General features: G+C 38.7%; 1 protein-coding gene across 2 annotated transcripts; it reads right to left on the bottom strand.

The window, feature by feature from the left end:
* Positions 1-1,505: 1,505 nt before the first annotated feature.
* On the bottom strand, positions 1,506-4,841 carry LOC147622665 (IAA-amino acid hydrolase ILR1-like 4). Of its 2 annotated transcripts, XM_086822237.1 has the most exons (6): positions 3,958-4,841; positions 3,637-3,762; positions 3,214-3,528; positions 2,167-2,295; positions 1,658-2,048; positions 1,506-1,538 (listed from the first exon to the last, which is right to left on the bottom strand). In XM_086822237.1, exons 1-6 carry the CDS (start codon positions 4,408-4,410, stop codon positions 1,534-1,536), a joined length of 1,419 nt encoding a protein of 472 aa, XP_086678363.1. In that variant the 5' UTR covers positions 4,411-4,841; the 3' UTR covers positions 1,506-1,533. The 2 variants fall into 2 exon arrangements, with proteins under 2 accessions (XP_086678363.1, XP_086678362.1); XM_086822236.1 differs by having other exon boundaries at positions 1,506-2,048.
* Between the last annotated feature and the right edge of the window lie 12,127 nt (positions 4,842-16,968).

The following is a 16,968-nucleotide window of genomic DNA, read 5'->3' as shown; positions in this document are numbered from 1 at the left end:
ATCAATTCGACCTGTTCTCCAAGGCTGGGTCCAATGTAGATTAGGGGGGAGTCCTTGATCCACGAAAGTCTACTACTGGTTATGTTTTTACTCTTGTTGGAGGAGCAATATCCTGGCAGAGCAAGAAACATATTTTGTTGCCTTATCCTCAAGTGAAGTAGAATATATCGCGCGACAACAATTGGATCCAAGGAAGGTGTTTGGCTGAAATGCATGCTTAAAGAGCTAGACTCTTTTTAACCTCTACTGTGACAACCAATCATGCATAGGGCTTGCACGAAATCCTTGACACCATGAGAAGATAAAGAACCATGTGGCCGGGATTTTGAGTTTCACTTTATTCGTGATCTAGAAGATGGGACTCTCAACCAATCTATGCTCCCACGAATGAGCAATGAGCAGTGGGCGCACTTCCTTACAAAACCCACTACAAAGATAAAGCATGATGTATGTTGAAGAAGCATAGGCTTAATGTAAGGTTTAGGACTCGTGTTTAAAGGTTGTACTTATAACAATCTTCGTAGACACCTTAGTAGAAACCTTAGCACTATTAACATAAAAGCTTAACTATGAAAAAATAAAAGCTTAACTATGAAAAGATATGTTTCCCTGTGAACGGACGACACCCTTGTGAGAACTATCCATTCGGTATCGTTCTCTCTCTCTCTGTGTCTCTGTCTGTGCGCATGCACGATCTTTTCGTTGCTTAATTATATTATTGCTAGACTGCTCCTAGTTTTCACACTTACCCTCTTTTGGGGCTTTTCACATTGTCTGTGTGCCTCTGTGGGTCTAAGCTCGACAGGAGCAAGGAAACTTGGATGCCGACGTGACTCATAAGAACTTGGTACAGTTTATTCATGTCAACTCCATGGCTGGAGACAATAGAAATAGAACAGTGTCCAAGTTCATCATGGTTCCATAGTATCCTTTGTGCAAACTCCAGTGCTCTAATGGGTTGCACCCACAGGCTGCAAGACAATCAGGGTACTGAACCTGGAGCAGTAAAATGATCATAGACAGGGAAGAAGCAATGGAGATTATTATGCGTTCTACCCACTAAATCAGTAGTCGGTGAAGTCACAGAGATGGCTTATAGCAATCCAAGCAAGAGCCTCTGTAGCTGTACAAATAGTAATGGCGCTCTATATTCTTAAGGTCGCATGGGAGTGTATAACACATGAATTGAAGACACTCAACATGCAAGTGTTTTGAATGAGCTTCTTTTTGTATTCGTGAGCTTCACTGCCGCAAGGGTTGTGTGCAACATGCAGATGGCCATCTGTGGAGAAACCGGTCTCTTTTGCGCTACGATTGCAAGTGGATTATTACAGGACCTCACAAAGAGAGTGCAGAGAGGCCATCGTTTGAAATATTTTCACATGAGGAGGAAAAGCGAAGCCTGCCATGGATGGAGAAGCAATCTGTATGGTGCTGTATATCTTTTTACTGCAAATGATCGACCCAAAACTCTTGAGGTGGGAGCACAATTAGGAAGCAGGTGGTGCAGGAAGCCTTAGCTGAATGGGTGCATCAGCCTGTGTATTCAAGTAAAAAAGAAAGACCTGTGAGAATGATAATCTTTAATGGAGCTAAGCATATACACAAGCTGACATTGATGCTTCTTGGTCTAGGATGGCGGCGAGGCTGCACATGCCTTGAGAGGAGGAGGAGGGGTGATGTGAAGCAGCTCGTTCAATGTATCTGTGAGCAATGGCTGCATGCATGGTGGCACCAAGAGGAAGGACTTGTTCATCAAGGAAGAAGAAAGGCGAGTGTCCTGAGTGAACTGACCCACAGGTCTCATTGCCCATCCCAATGAAGAAAAAGCCCCCTGGAATGGCCCTTGCAAAGAAGGAAAAATCTTCCGACCCCATGACAGGCATCACCTTCACCACATTTTGTTCCCCCACAACCTCAGCTGCTACATTGCTTATATGCTCGTACATCTTCTGATCATTCACTGTGGGGGGGTAAAATGGATGATCGCCCTCCAAAAAATCTGTGACTCCATGGCACCTATGAACCTCTGCTTGCTTTCTTACTATCTGCTTTCAACAGTGCCAATGATGCAGTGAGTATACAGATATGTTCCCTTGCTACGAATTATCAGCCCAGAAGAAGAAGAAAAATGTAATTTTCATGCTTAGGATTACCCACAATTACCTCTTCTATTCTGTGCTTCAACATATTGAAAGTTTCATTTGTAAAAGCCCGAAATGTCCCACTAATCACGATAGAATCTGGGATCACATTGTATGTAGTGCCCCCATTGAAGGTGGTCACTGATACCACCTGCAATCCACAAGTTATATATATTCAGTCAAATGTTTTGTTTATTTGCTTTAATGCACACACACACACACACACACCACCCACCCACCCACCCACCCACACACACACACACACACACACACACCCACATACACAGTGCACAGATTTGTTACCAAGTGCCAGAAATCTACAAGTGGGTTCTGGACACATGCTGCTCTTCCAAGGCTGCAAGCTCATTCCCTGTTGACAATCCTCATTTGCCCTCCAGTTGACTGTGTGATTTCTATCTCCTCCAAACTCTTCATGCTTTCATCTGGGTTATGGATATGGCTCCTAGGTCTGTGGGATACTGCAAGTCTCTCAGATGTCTCGAGACAAGTTTCTTGTATTGATTGAGAGAGAGGGGACAAGAAAGAAAGTAATCTTAACATCTACAAAAGACCAAAGGGTCTATCAGACTAATTGTTGCAATCAATTCATGAAGTAACGGTATCATGGGAAAAAAGGAAAACAAGCTAGCTACCATGTTACAAGGATCACAAGGTAGCCTTACAATGGCCGGGACATGTGGTGTGGTAGAAAAATATCTCTCAGGTTACATGTTTTCTGAGGGACGCCTTTGAAGTATCTTGAAGATCTGGAGCTGCTATGTGAGGGTCACCTCTATAAGGAGCTGTGTGAATGAGTGTGTGTGTGTGTGTGTCAGAGAGAGAGAGAGAAGAAGAAGAAGAAGAAGAAGCTCTTTTAACATCGTAGGAACAATCCCAAGAGACCAAATATGATCAAGAAGAAGAAGCTCTTTTAACATCGTAGGAACAATCCCAAGAGACCAAATATGATCTATCCGACGGGAGTGAGATTCGAACACAAGACGTGTTGAATAACAACTCCATGAGAGAGAGAGAGAGAGAGAGAGAGAGAGAGAGAGACCTATCCTACCTGAGATTCCAAAGGGTTGGACTCGCGAGAGACAAGATGTTGCAGACTCAGCACAATAGAAGATGCAGCAACAATGGGATCCACTGAATGTTGCGGTAATGCAGCATGACCCCCTTTTCCAGTAATGATGGATTTAAAGAATCCGCAACCTGCTAGAACAGGGCCTGGCCTTACACCAATTGCACCTGTGGGCTGAGTATGTGTTACATGCATCCCAAATATGGCTTCTGCCTCTCCTAGAGCTCCTTCTTCAAGCATGCGTTTGGCTCCGGCTCCACCCTCCTCGGCGGGTTGGAAGATCAATATGACTGTGCCCTGTTTGCCAAACCAAGCTAATTATGTAAGTAATCAAATGGAGATCTTTGCACCCTTAGTAATGCTGTAGGTTCTTAATAGGAGAGTGAGACTTGGGAAATTTTGTGCCTGCAATTTTTCATGATGTCCAAGCAGGAGTTTGGCTGCACCGAGAAGCATCGCTACATGTGCATCATGACCACATGCATGCATTTTCCCAGGTATCTTGCTCTTGTGCTCCCACTCCACAGCTTCCTGAGCATATGCAAAATGGAGGAATTAGCTCAGCTAACTGCCCCTCTATCCATGATAAGCTAGAGATTATATAATAAGATAAACCTGATTATAGCCAGGAACTTTTGTTAACTGGCCCCTCTATGCTTAATTCAGCTAGATAAAAGCTTAGATATCATATCAAATGGAAAAGTGGGCTTGCTATCTTAGCAGAACCTGGATTGGAAGGGCATCCATATCAGCTCTGAGGGCCACAAAAGGAGGCTTGCCTGTCCCAATGGAGGCCACCACACCAGTGTGAGCCACTGGCCATCTGTACTTAATCCCCATCTTATCTAACTCATCTCTAATCAAAGCACTCGTGTAAAACTCCTCATATGTTAATTCCGGGTTCTCGTGTATCCTTCTCCGCATAGCCCTCAACCAGTCCACAAAAGCTGGCTCCTTGGCCATACTAGAAATCTCTTCAATGGGGACTAAGGATAGTTTGGGCCCTCCTGCTGCCCCAAATGATGGGATTACTGAGGCATAATTAGATGTTAAGCATTTTAATTCATGTGGACCAGTATCTGTGAACATGGGTGATGCTAGAGGAAGAAAGGTGAGCAGCAGCAGTTGTCGGCCGACATAGCGGAGGCATGGCAGCAGGAAGAGTGAAGAAGTGCCCATTGCTGGCTCTCTGATTTTGGCAAGACTTGACAATGCAAATGGGCTCAATTGCCAAGGAATCGGGCTTTGTTGTATTGCCGGATTGAGCAATATACATGTGCTCACAACTATCAAGGAATTGGGTATTGTAGCCGTTGCCCAATTGAGCAATATAAATCGGCTCAATTGTCAAGGAATTGGGCTGTGCAGCATTGCCCAATTGGGCTCAATTGTCAAGGAATTGGTCTGTGTAGCATTGCCCAAATTGTGCTCCATTGTCAAGGAATTGGGCTGTGTAGCATTGCCCAAACTGTGCTCAACTGCTATGAAATTGGGTGTTATGGTTTGGTGCTAAAAAGCTTTGAAAGTGGGGTTTAAGCTGTCGAGGAACTCTAAACATTAACTGGTTCAACGAGAACCTCTGGACTTCAGTGAAAAAAGTCCAGAGAGAGAGAGACCTTTTATTTCCCCAATTTTGCAAAATTCAAGACATTATAGCTATATTTTGGATAATTTTTTAAGAAATGCCTTCAAGGGAGGGATGGAATTCACCAGAAATGACTTCAATTTCGTGTGTGTGTGTGCGCGTGCATGCACGTGTGAATTTGTGTGTGAGAGAGAGATGTAGGAAGCATTCGTTGAGTAGTTTCACATCAAAAGTCCTTCTTGTTGACTTCATCACCTCTAAAGACGTGAAGAGATGTGTGCAATAGGCCGCCATAGATAAAAGGATTTTATCATTAAAGAGGTGTGTGTTTCACAAAAAACAAAAAAGGTGTGTGTGTGTGTGAGAGAGAGAGAGAGAGAGAGAGAGAGAGAGGGAGGAAGAAGAAGACAAGGGATTGTAAAGTTTATTGTGGGTTTGATAGGCCATACGTGAAAGGTTTTCATCATTATAGGTGGTTTTTTTTTGGGAGGAAATGATAACTTTATATTATATAGAAAGTTTGAGTTAAAAAAAGGAAACATCACTTGTAACCACATGTGAGCTACTACTAGGGGAGCAATTTCTTGATGCCATCCAACATCTCCGAACTATAGGGGTTGGTAAGAATTCTAAGCTTGGCCAAGAAGTGATCATAGTGGACGGTAAGTATTGGGGATCGATGAAACACTATCTACTTATGAATAAGCCACAATTGGTTCATGATGTGGAACCAAATCCAGGGCCAAATGCTCTTGAGGGGCCGGGTTCAGGTTTCTGCTTTCCCCTAAGAAAGCTTTCTTCCATGTGAATTGGTCTTGTGTGCCCACCACGCTGAGCCATCGTTTAACGCTGTTTCACAGAGTTTGAGGCATGGGGACATGCCCAAAAGAGATGGAAAGCATATTCCTTGTGTGTCTTGCAGAGTAGCCATATGTGCGAAGCAGGAGTCAATTTAGCCAGCCTATCACGGCGAGTAGCCAGCTTCTGATGTAGAACCCTCCATAAAAAGAAGTTGACCTTAAGGCATGGGGTATATCGAGACCACTTTGTCATCAAATCCTGAGTGCCCCATTGTTGAGAGAGCTGCTCGAACCAATTGGTGTGGCTCATTGGCAGGTCCGTTCCTCTCTCTACAGGTGGTTGTGTGTGTGTTGATGCAAAAGTTGGTATTCCAACTCACATAGGTCATATAAAAGGGCTATTATTGTGGCAAGTCTCTTCCTTACGGTTAGCTCATCTGGTGGAGAATGACATGGCTATATATTGCATGAGGGTACTCCGAGCTACACCTGTGGTTCGGAGTAATTAGTGAGGGAAAGCTAGTACATCACATGGCAGCCATGTGGCCATTTGTAAAGTAGTTTTTTGGCAATATATCTTCTATTACGAGAGAGAGAGAGAGAGAGAGAGAGAGAGAGAGAGAGAGAGAGAGGATTGAATAATTAAGTCGTGGCCATGCAGATGGACGTATAAGATTATGAGAGGGAAGCATGCCTTAGGTTGTTTCACATCAAACATGCCATGTTGCTTTTAAATTAACTCTCAACTCCACTCCTTTGCCATACTCCGTTCGCACACCTAGCCCCCTAGCTTCCCTAACTCTATTATGGCTGAGAGAGAGAGAGAGAGAGAGAGAGAGAGAGAGAGAGAGAGAGAGAGAGAGGGAGAGAGAGAGAGACGGCTATATATTGGATGAAGGTACTTCGAGCTCCACCTGTGGTTCGGAGTAATTAGTGAGGGAAAGCTAGTACATCACATGGCAACCATGTGGCCATTTGTAAAGTAATTTTGGCAATATATCTTCTAGCAAGCTCTCTTCTACTTTGACCATCCTCTCAATCATTATGAGTTTCCACCCTCCTCCCTCAAGCATTGTTTATAGTCATTGAGAGAGAGAGAGAGAGAGAGAGAGAGAGAGAGAGAGAGAGAGAGAGAGAGAGAAATGAAATGATATATTAACGTCTCTAAGAGGCCATAATGGCCTATGAGGCCAAAACTGAGAGTACATCTGAAGTTGGTGTCTCATCAAAGAGAACAACTAAATGAGACAAAAAGTAAAATAAACTGATTGTCTTACAGTTATAAAAATAGAATTGTAAGACTCCGAGATGATATTGAGTAGAAAATACTGGAAAATTTATATCAGGTAGATCCATGTATGCTAATCAGTTAAAGTGTTGCCCTCTCCTTAGATCAAGTATCTTTGCCATGCGGCTGTCTAGAATGGAGAGGTCGTAGAAGTGAGGTAGGTGCCTCCGATGCCGAGCACAATAATGGCTTTGATTTGGCGATGGTGAGGATGCCGTGGTTGGGATCCTGGTGGGCGTGGCTGATGAGCACGACATAAGATGACTACTCTATCAGTGGTGACTCCCTGGGAGCATGGTCGGTGCCCTGATGGCCTAATGGAGAAGGTATCAGGAGGTGTGTGGGCTAGGTTGCTGGTGCCGAAGAAATCTGTCAGGGTCCTCTGTCTAGGTACATGTGGCTAAAAGATATGTGAAAATTTTGCCATGAGGAATCACCTTTGCCACATAGAGCAAGGAGCTAGGAGGTGGTATACGTAGAAGTCAGGCTTCTAGTGCTAGTTGCCTTTGCTTCATTCCATTTAAGTATGTACCTAATCAGGCTTCTCCATTAGTAGGTTGGCATTGTTAGATGATTAGGAACAAAATGTTGGCATTTAAGTATGTACCTAATCAGGCTTCTCCATTAGTAGGTTCCATGGGTCACACCACAACCAACATAACATTTTCTCCGAGATGATTGATAATAACTTTATCTCATCCCCTTTAGAGGCACCACCTCCTAGGGAAGAATTAAAGGCTGATTCAACTATGTGGGCTCTTAAGTTCCTATTCATCCAATTGGATAAGTCTTTCCAAAGTTGGGATTTTCCGATTGCAAAAGAGAACTCATCGGTACTCGTGCCTCTGTGAGGCTTGCTATGTCTTGTGCAGGCGATACTTGCACTCACTAGGTTCATTCTCACTATGAGGTGGGCTTGAACCTACTAATGTGTAAAGTATATGCATTAATTCTTCCCTAGGAGGTGGTGCCTCTAAAGGGGATGAGATAAAGTTATTATCAATCATCTCGGAGAAAATGTTATGTTGGTTGTGGTGTGACCCATGGAACCTACTAATGGAGAAGCCTGATTAGGTACATACTTAAATGCCAACATTTTGTTCCTAATCATCTCGGAGAAAATGTTATGTTGGTTGTGGTGTGACCCATGGAACCTACTTAAATGCCAACATTTTGTTCCTAATCATCTAACAAAGGCTCCTGCATGCACCCTTGAGAGAGAGAGAGAGAGAGAGAGAGAGAGAGAGAGAGAGAGAGAGAGAGAGAGAGAGAGAGAGAGAGCATCCAATCAATAAAGGGTTAGGCAAATAGGATTAGAGAGAGAAACTTTCTCTCAATTACGCTGAAAGGGGACATGCATGTTCGGGGGCACACATCCTTAAGAGAAAATGGAATGGATGACATTCATAGTGTTACATCTCTATAGAGAAAAGCATGTGCATGTGTGTGTGTGTGTGTGTGTGTGAGAGAGAGAGAGAGAGAGAGAGAGAGAGAGAGAGAGGCTTGTAGTCATGTTACAATACAAGATTCCATTCTAAGTAGGTGAGATTTCAATTGATTTTAAATCTTGTGTTAATTTTTTTGAAAAGAAAATAATATCATGTATTACATCATGCGCCTCCTTTTTTCGCTTCCTTAATATAATATATAGGCTTATATAGTCACCTTTTTTGAAGAAAAAAAAAGGAAAGAGGGGGGAGGGGTTTTGGCTTATTGCTTGGGTTGTATTTAAATTTCATGGGTGGACAACATGCATTGCCAAGGCCCATTAACTTTGACCTATGTCGTGCTTGCAGTGTAGAGTCTTGGTCAGGGGGTAGTTAATTGGTCAGGGGGTAGTTAATTGGGCCATACAAGTTGTAAGAGAAATAAATGTGTACAAGAAGGTGTTGCATCTCCACAAATTTATCTTTATGTCATGTTGATTGGTCATATTTCCATGCTTTGAAAAACTCAAAATTTGATGAAGTTGCCAGATTGGTTGCTAAAGAAAATCCAAAATATTTACTTACCATTAAAAGTTATGCCATTACCTTTGAGGTCTCTTGGCTCATGTTGAGCGGTTTCCAACTGAATAGATTATGACTTCACACTTTGAAAAACTCAAAACTTGATGAAGTTGCCAGACTAGTCGCTAAAGAAAATCCAAAACATTTACTTTTCGCAACTACCATTAAAAGCTATGCAATTACCTTTGAGGTCTCTTGGCTCATGTGTAGGAGGTGCCAACAACTTGAGTAGAGCTACTCAACTCACAACCAAGATGAAAATTTGGATTTAAGTGGAAACAAAATCTTTCCATGAAAACTAAAAATTGGTTTTTAGTATACTTTGGGTGCTTCAAGAAGAGAAAAGAAAAAACCAAACTATGCAGATTTTGGCAAATTTAGGAATGCTTGGCCAAGATGCATTAAATGTGTCAAGTAACTAGAAAGTGGGAAAATGCCTCAATGGCAAAGAGGGGAGGTTTTTTTTTTCTTTTTTTGGGATCAATAGTTATATATATTAATCAAAAACCCTTTACAGCAAAATATCCAGAAAGCTTTACGTCTGTTTTATAGATCTGGTTATACAATTAGATCCTATTCAGTAGATATCTCTCATAAACAAAAACAAAGGAGGATTTCTCCCATGAGATCTGATACCCTAGCTGAATTCATGCTTCCATGAGACTTTCAGTTGTGCATCCTTCAGGTGATTGCTACTCCAATACCTCACCCTTCTTGGACCAAACTTTAACCACTGGCCTAGTACCTATAGAGAGGGTACATTTCTTGGCTGTAGACCTTTGCCAAGGGCCATTGGCTTTAACCTACAGAGGGTGCTTGCAATAGGCCCAATTAAATTTTCTACCAAATTTATAAGTATATATGTAACTGGTAGTTTATAAATATAATTATGTTCCCTCCTTTAAAAAAAATGTTCTACCAAATTTGCATATAACACCATGAGATGTCTCCATTCTCACCCGTGCCCCTTAGGCGAGGTGCATTGCATAAAGTGCAAAAATTAATTTACCTGTGCATTTTTCGGTTGAAATTAGAATATATCTGACATTCACTTTATTTTTTATGAGACAAAATCATACGTTTTAGTTAAAATGCCAAATTATTTTTATCATCGGTCTTTGATTGGCTTGGAGAAGCATCTTTTTTCGAGCATAAAAGGACACTTTACAAAACGTTAGTTTGGGTGTAAATAAAAATGATTTTAAAAAAAATATATTTAAAAAAAAAAGGTCTTCACCATGAACGCATGCCTCTCTTGCTCTTTTTTTTTCCCCTTTTTTTTAAAAAAAAATTGGGGGTTCTTCTTGTCAATTATTGCGGCTTCTTTGTCCCCACTCTCTCTTGGACACGAGGAAATGTCCAATAAAATGCCTATTATTATTAAGCTTTAAGTAATAAATTATAATAATCCCTAATATTATCCGAATTTCAAGTTTTTCCCAAATAATTAAAGAAAGCGAGATGCATGAAGCTAAGTGCTACCCAGTCCCATTCCTTTTTTGATGTGCGTGTGTGGAGGGTGAATAAAGACCTTCCAATTAAATAAATGCCATAATTCAATTAAATAAATGGGCTAAATTTATAGAGCAGGAGTAGAGAAAAAGAAAGGTGTTCTTTTAACGCACGTTTTGAAATAATCCTTTGCAAACCTTTAGTTTTTCATATATATATATATATATATATATATATATATATATATATATATATAATTATATTATATTATATTATATAGACGTTTACACCATAGGCCCCCCCCCCCCCCCCCCCCCCCCCCCCCCCCCCCCCAACCTTATTCAAGATTCCAATTTCCTAGCATCACGCAGCCTCCATTTAAATAAAGAAAATAGGGCCTATTTTGCTTGGGTCCAATCCTTGCATCCATTTAAATAAAGAAAATAAGGCCTAGTCCAACCAAATGTATATAGTCCTATTTTGCTTGGGTCCAATCCCTGCATCAGCTTTTCACTCAATCTAATCTTGATTTGAGATTTCATTTTCTAATTATGTCAATGATCATATCTTTAGCCTTCCTAGCCCTCTTCATAATTAATGCATGCTATTTAGGTCCAGGGACACACTTTAAGCACCCTTAGCCAACCTTGCTCTTCAAATCAAAGGATGGACTTTAACCAAGCGAATAAGTGACGAGTTTAAGGGGGATAGATTTCAAGCAACCTAATAGGTGATTGCTTGTACGAGTTTAAGTAAGGAATAGGCTTCAAGCAACCTAATAAATACCAAAGTGTTTAAGTAATTCCCAAGCTTCTTATTTTTTTGCAATCCAATGAAATAAACTCAATACTTGAAGGTAACTAAACTACACTACTAAAACATAAGCTCACAAACCATAAGGGTGTTGTAACCGTAAAAAAGCTGATAGTCTCTTATCATTGTGACAAATGATAGACAACAAAATTTGTAAAATTCTCACAAGCCACCTTGTGTCAAGAAGACTTGTCAATAAGACTTTATCATTGCGATGTGAGCAAGATGCAAGTAATAGTCCAAGTTCATTTGCAAAAAAATACCAAAATTTCAAATTTAAAAATGCAAAAAAAGACAAAAACGAGAGTTAACACACACGTTGGTTATTGACCAAAGTTCACATTCAACTTGAATTATGCAATCCATGACATATTCATACAACTACATAAGAGGAACAATAAGCATGATACTACCAACACTCTGTAACTAAACGTATTCTGTAATCAATACCATATATGGAGCTACTTGCACAGATAGAGCTATTTTGAAATGATGCCCTCCATAATAATTTATCATATTTGAAGTTCAAATTTCAAACTTGATTTGTCAAGGAGCATTGTTTTCACACATGGTGCATACTTTATGCAAATCATCTTGTGGCTACAACCTATCAAATTGTGGCCATTTCACATATGTTAGAACTTGGCTAGCAATAAACCGATAGGTGTGTAAGATCAATGCCATGATTTCCAATATTTAATGTATTTTTCCTCATGCAAGTAAGAAATTTGACATAATCTTGATTATTTTTCACTAGTTTCACTAGAGAGAGAGAGAGAGAGAGAGAGAGAGAGAGAGAGAGAGAGAGAGAGAGAGAGAGATGGAACTTTGGGATCTATATTTGTAAAATTGTATGGTGCATGATAAAGATGCTTGGATTTATATTTGTAAAATTGTATGGTGCATGATAAAGATGCTTGGGTTTCTTTATAAAGAAGATATGCTTGTTTCTATTTTGAAACTAAGGAAAGAAAAATTATCCAACAAAGTCCATGCTTGCTCTTCTAAAAAAATCCTAACACAATATTACAATATTAGATATCATTTTTTGGGAACACATTTTTTTGTTTTTTGTTTGTGGTGGTCAAAATATTGCCAAAATAAGTTGGCTAAAATCATGTAAGAAACAAACCCACAATTTATGTTATAATTGAAAGAAAATCATTTGCATTTTATAGTTTGAGTTTTTCTCAAGGACCTTTTTGAAGTTTTTTGTGTCAACTCTTTGAATTTTATAAGATTTCACATGTCATCTTCCTTTCTTAGGGATGCAAGTTTTACACCTATAGAGAAGCATATTTGTTTTCAATATTGTTTTGTGTTTTGTACTATTAATTGTATTTGTGCATATTATAGGTAGCATACATTTCCATGAGCATACTTCTAAAAGATAAAAAAATACATGGGCGTAGCTCACCATGATACTATAGGTAGCATACATTTCCATGAGCATACTTCTAAAAGATAAGAAAATACATGGGCATGATAGTGAGATTTTCTTAACAATATTTAATCCATACCCTAAATTTAATAATTATTTCTTTTCTATTTCAGATGAATGGTAATACATGCTCAAAAAGTAAATGGTGCAAACAAGCCCTTAAATTTGTAGCCCAAATTTAAAAACAAGAATTTGTCATGTTCGTTTAGGCTTGAAGATTCCAAAATTTTGTGTGTATTTTGAGCTTCATTACATCTATAAGTAAATGTTTTATATATGCATGTGTGTTTGTGTGTGTGTATGTGTGTGTTTTGTACATATACTAATTAAGAAATATATAATTATGTGCATGCATACCTGCATATATGTATTTATTAGTACAGAAGAAATAAATAGAAGCCATGTAGCATTGTGTGACTTTGTTATTGAATTGGATGTTAGGGTGCATATATATTGCCATATGTTGATTTATGATAGCCAAGTTTAGGTTGAGGATATTTATGTTGCATGCAAGACATGCTTTCAAAAAGACATTTAAGATCTTATACAAACTATCACATTTCTTATAGCATAAAGGTAAACATTACCCTCCACCCCTACAAACTAAATTCTTTATACACTTTTAATGTATGGTCCTTTCTTCATACAAAGAGCATTTTCTTTTTGCTGCCCACTAAGGTAATTTTGGATTGGGAGATAGGTGTAAGAAATCAAGGGCATTGTTTAATGTGTACCTAAACTTGAAATATAGTTGATAGGCATAATAGAAAGACCATAATAGAAAGACCTATATAGAAGTGTTAGTTTTTTTACAATAAATGTAACCTTACTTATACAATCAAAATATAATATTTCCATTAATATAAGATTAACAACTCATATTTTATGAGTATAAATATTATGTTTGATATATGGTGATTTAATTTATTTTTAAAATGAAAAAATATATATGTAGTATTTAAAAAAACAAATAGTGAAAATAATAAATAAAGAGTATAAACAAGTTAAAAGTATATCCGTATGGCATAGTGGTTGAGGGGTTGAAGTCCCAATATAAAGGTTGTAGCTAAGAGCACATTGAAGTAAAGTGATGGACACATAATGCATAGTCAAAAAATCACTTTAAAACATGGATATATGGGTATAAGCATGGTAATGTGGACCAAAAAGAAGTGTCTCAAACAATGTGACATTTCATGTTATTCTCAATAACAAGTGAGCGCAACAATGAATAACTAAAGTGCATTTAAAGTGCTATGAACTTTAACTAGCATAAAAAGAACTTAAATATTTTTAAAATATAATAAAAGATGATTTTATAACGCCATGGTGAGTTGTACCAAATAGAAATAAAAGCAGGCCACCTTAGCATAATCACATCCATATATTTATCAAAGATTCTTAAATATAAGGACCTATTTTAATAGAAGACAAGTTATAACGTGTATATACATATATATATTTTAGACTCAATATATATTATGTAAGATATATTTTTTAATAATAAAAAAACACCCATCTAGTTTTTATCTCTAAACATTAATAACACAAATGCATGTAGACACATCTCTTTCTTGGTATCCCATCTTGTTTTAGAGCACATCATTCCCATCTAAGATCCATTCATTGGGCTCCTATCGTTCCCTTTCTTGGTGGACCTACCTTTCCTTCCCTTTCTCGTTTGACCTACCTTTCCTTCCTAATCTATCTCATGTAAGACTAATCTTGCATAAATGTTACACATACGTGCAAGATAGTCTTGCATGATACCTACCTTGCTAGGAACTACCTTTTCTTCCTTTTCTATCTTATGAAAGGCTATCTTGCATTGCATAAAAATGATAACATGCAACCAAGAAGAATGTGATAGATGTGGACTAAGCTAAGCCTTAAAAAGAAAAGAGCACTCACCAAGGCAAGATTAGCGAGTATATTTTATATCTAACCTAGATTTGCTTTTTATTGTTGTTTCTACTTTGAGTAATATTCTCAGTCCAACCATGGAGGTTATTATGTATGGTCCACAAAAAAAATGAAAGCAACCATTTGTTGGTGATGCGCCCCAAATACAACAATTCTTGATGGCCAAAGAACAAATTTGGTAGCCAATAGTAGGTTATGCATGTATTTCTTGACAGAGCATTAAGAAGATCCCAGAGGGGGTCCTCCATTTGGAACTCTAGAGACATGAAATGCATAGAATTCCAAATATATTTATCAAAGATTTTTAAATATAAGGACCTATTTTAATAGAAGACAAGTTATAACGTGTATATTTTATACTGAATATATATTATGTAAGATATATTTTTTAATAATAAAAAAACACCCATCTAGTTTTTATCTCTAAACATTAATAACACAAATGCATGTAGACACATCTCCTTCTTGGTATCCCATCTTGTTTTAGAGCACATCATTCCCATCTAAGATCCATTCATAGGGCTCCTATCGTTCCCTTCCTTGGTGGACCTACCTTTCCTTCCCTTTCTCGTTTGACCTACCTTTCCTTCCTAATCTATCTCATGTAAGACTAATCTTGCATAAATGTTACACATACGTGCAAGATAGTCTTGCATGATACCTACCTTGCTAGGAACTACCTTTTCTTCCTTTTCTATCTCATGAAAGGCTATCTTGCATTGCATAAAAATGATAACATGCAACCAAGAAGAATGTGATAGATGTGGACTAAGCTAAGCCTTAAAAAGAAAAGAGCACTCACCAAGGCAAGATTAGTGAGTATATTTTATATCTAACCTAGATTTGCTTTTTATTGTTGTTTCTACTTTGAGTAATATTCTCAGTCCAACCATGGAGGTTATTATGTATAGTCCACAAAAAAATGAGCAACCATTTGTTGGTGATGCGCCCCAAATACAACAATTCTTGATGGCCAAAGAACAAATTTGGTAGCCAATAGTAGGCTATGCATGTATTTCTTGACAGAGCATTAAGAAGATCCCAGAGGGGGTCCTCCATTTGGAATTCTAGAGACATGAAATGCATAGACCCCTTTTGCACGGTGATGGTAAAATCAAACTGCAAAGAATGAGCAACAATTTGGTGATGCGCCCCAAATACAACAATGCTTGATGGTGGCCAAAGAACATAAATTTGGCCAGTAGGAAATGCATGTACTTCATGACACATACCATGGGGCTAACCCCTATGTCTCAATGGTAATGCAATTTCCTTTAGCACCATTAAGTGCAAAGGTCACAAGGAATACCATGTTATGCTCCCCCAGTTATGCTAACATGCATCCAATTAGTAAATGTTGAAGCATCAATATGCACATAGAAACCTAGTTGGGGAATCTCATGCTTGCTAATGCCTTCTTCAATTTTTGATATGCCCATTGCAAATGCCTTCTTCAATTTTTGATATGCCCATTGCTAATGCCTTCTTCAATTAATGCCCATTGGCATTAATTTGTCCATTCAAAGATAGCCCATTGGCACTCTTTTTTCTATTCAAGGACAATCAACTTTTATACAAAAGTCTGGCATTTCTTTGTATGCCCATTGGCATTCATTTGTCCATAGACAATTGACTTATACAAAGGCCTAGCATATATGGCATACCAGAAGATGAATCTTCTATAATAACCTATGTGCTCCATGAATCTCTACACCCCCTTGCAGTTGATGGGTGATGGCAACTCTAAGATCATGTGATCTTGTTTTCATCAATCATGATGCTGTTCTGGAGGTAATGTCCAAGGATGACATCGAGTTTAACCAGTTTAACCCACAATTAACATTTATGTGGGCTTTAACAAGATACAATAGAGTTTGCATCCTTAAAAAACCTAGTTGAAGATGCGGTAGAGTTCGCATCTTTCAAAAAACTAGTCAAAGATGTGGTAGGGTCCCCATCTTTCAAACAACTAGTTGAAGATGAACAAGATGCTAATTTCACTTGGAGTGCACGCATAGTTCATCAATGAAAATATCTTCTTTCAAAGGAGATTCTTGAAGCTTGTGGGGGAAATGTTCAATATACGTAGGTTCCCCATATATGCCGTCTTTTTTTAGCCGGCTAGGTCTATCATTACTTGGTTGTAGCCAAAGAAGCCATCCAAGAAACTTTCAGCTTTTTCTTGACAAATCTTTCTAACATGTGATATGTGTAGGGAAAAAAGGGGTAGTGATCACGAACTATGGTAGGCGTTAACCTTTTTTTTAGCCGGTTAGGTCTATCATTACTTGGTTGTAGCCAAAGAAGCCATCCAAGAAACTTTCAACTTTTTCTTGACAAATCTTTCTAACATGTGATATGTGTAGGGAAAAAAGAGGTAGTGATCACGAACTATGGTAGGCGTTAACCTTTTTGAGGTTTTAACA

This window comes from Cibotium barometz, chromosome 28 (genome assembly GCF_041138505.1).
Source record: "Cibotium barometz isolate CiBa-2024 chromosome 28, ASM4113850v1, whole genome shotgun sequence".
Lineage (NCBI taxonomy): Eukaryota > Viridiplantae > Streptophyta > Polypodiopsida > Cyatheales > Cibotiaceae > Cibotium > Cibotium barometz.
This window is presented reverse-complemented; position numbering and strand designations above follow the sequence as displayed.

Bases quoted from the DNA above. Each gene is read 5' to 3' on its own strand.
- LOC147622665 (XM_086822236.1), bottom strand. From the start codon at position 4,410: ATGGGCACTTCTTCACTCTTCCTGCTGCCATGCCTCCGCTATGTCGGC. The intron at 3,529-3,636 runs GCACAAAATTTC...TTTGGCAAACAG, and splicing joins GACATCATGAAAAATTGCAG to GGCACAGTCATATTGATCTT. The intron at 2,049-2,166 runs GTAATTGTGGGT...TGTTGAAAGCAG, and splicing joins TGAAGCACAGAATAGAAGAG to ATAGTAAGAAAGCAAGCAGA.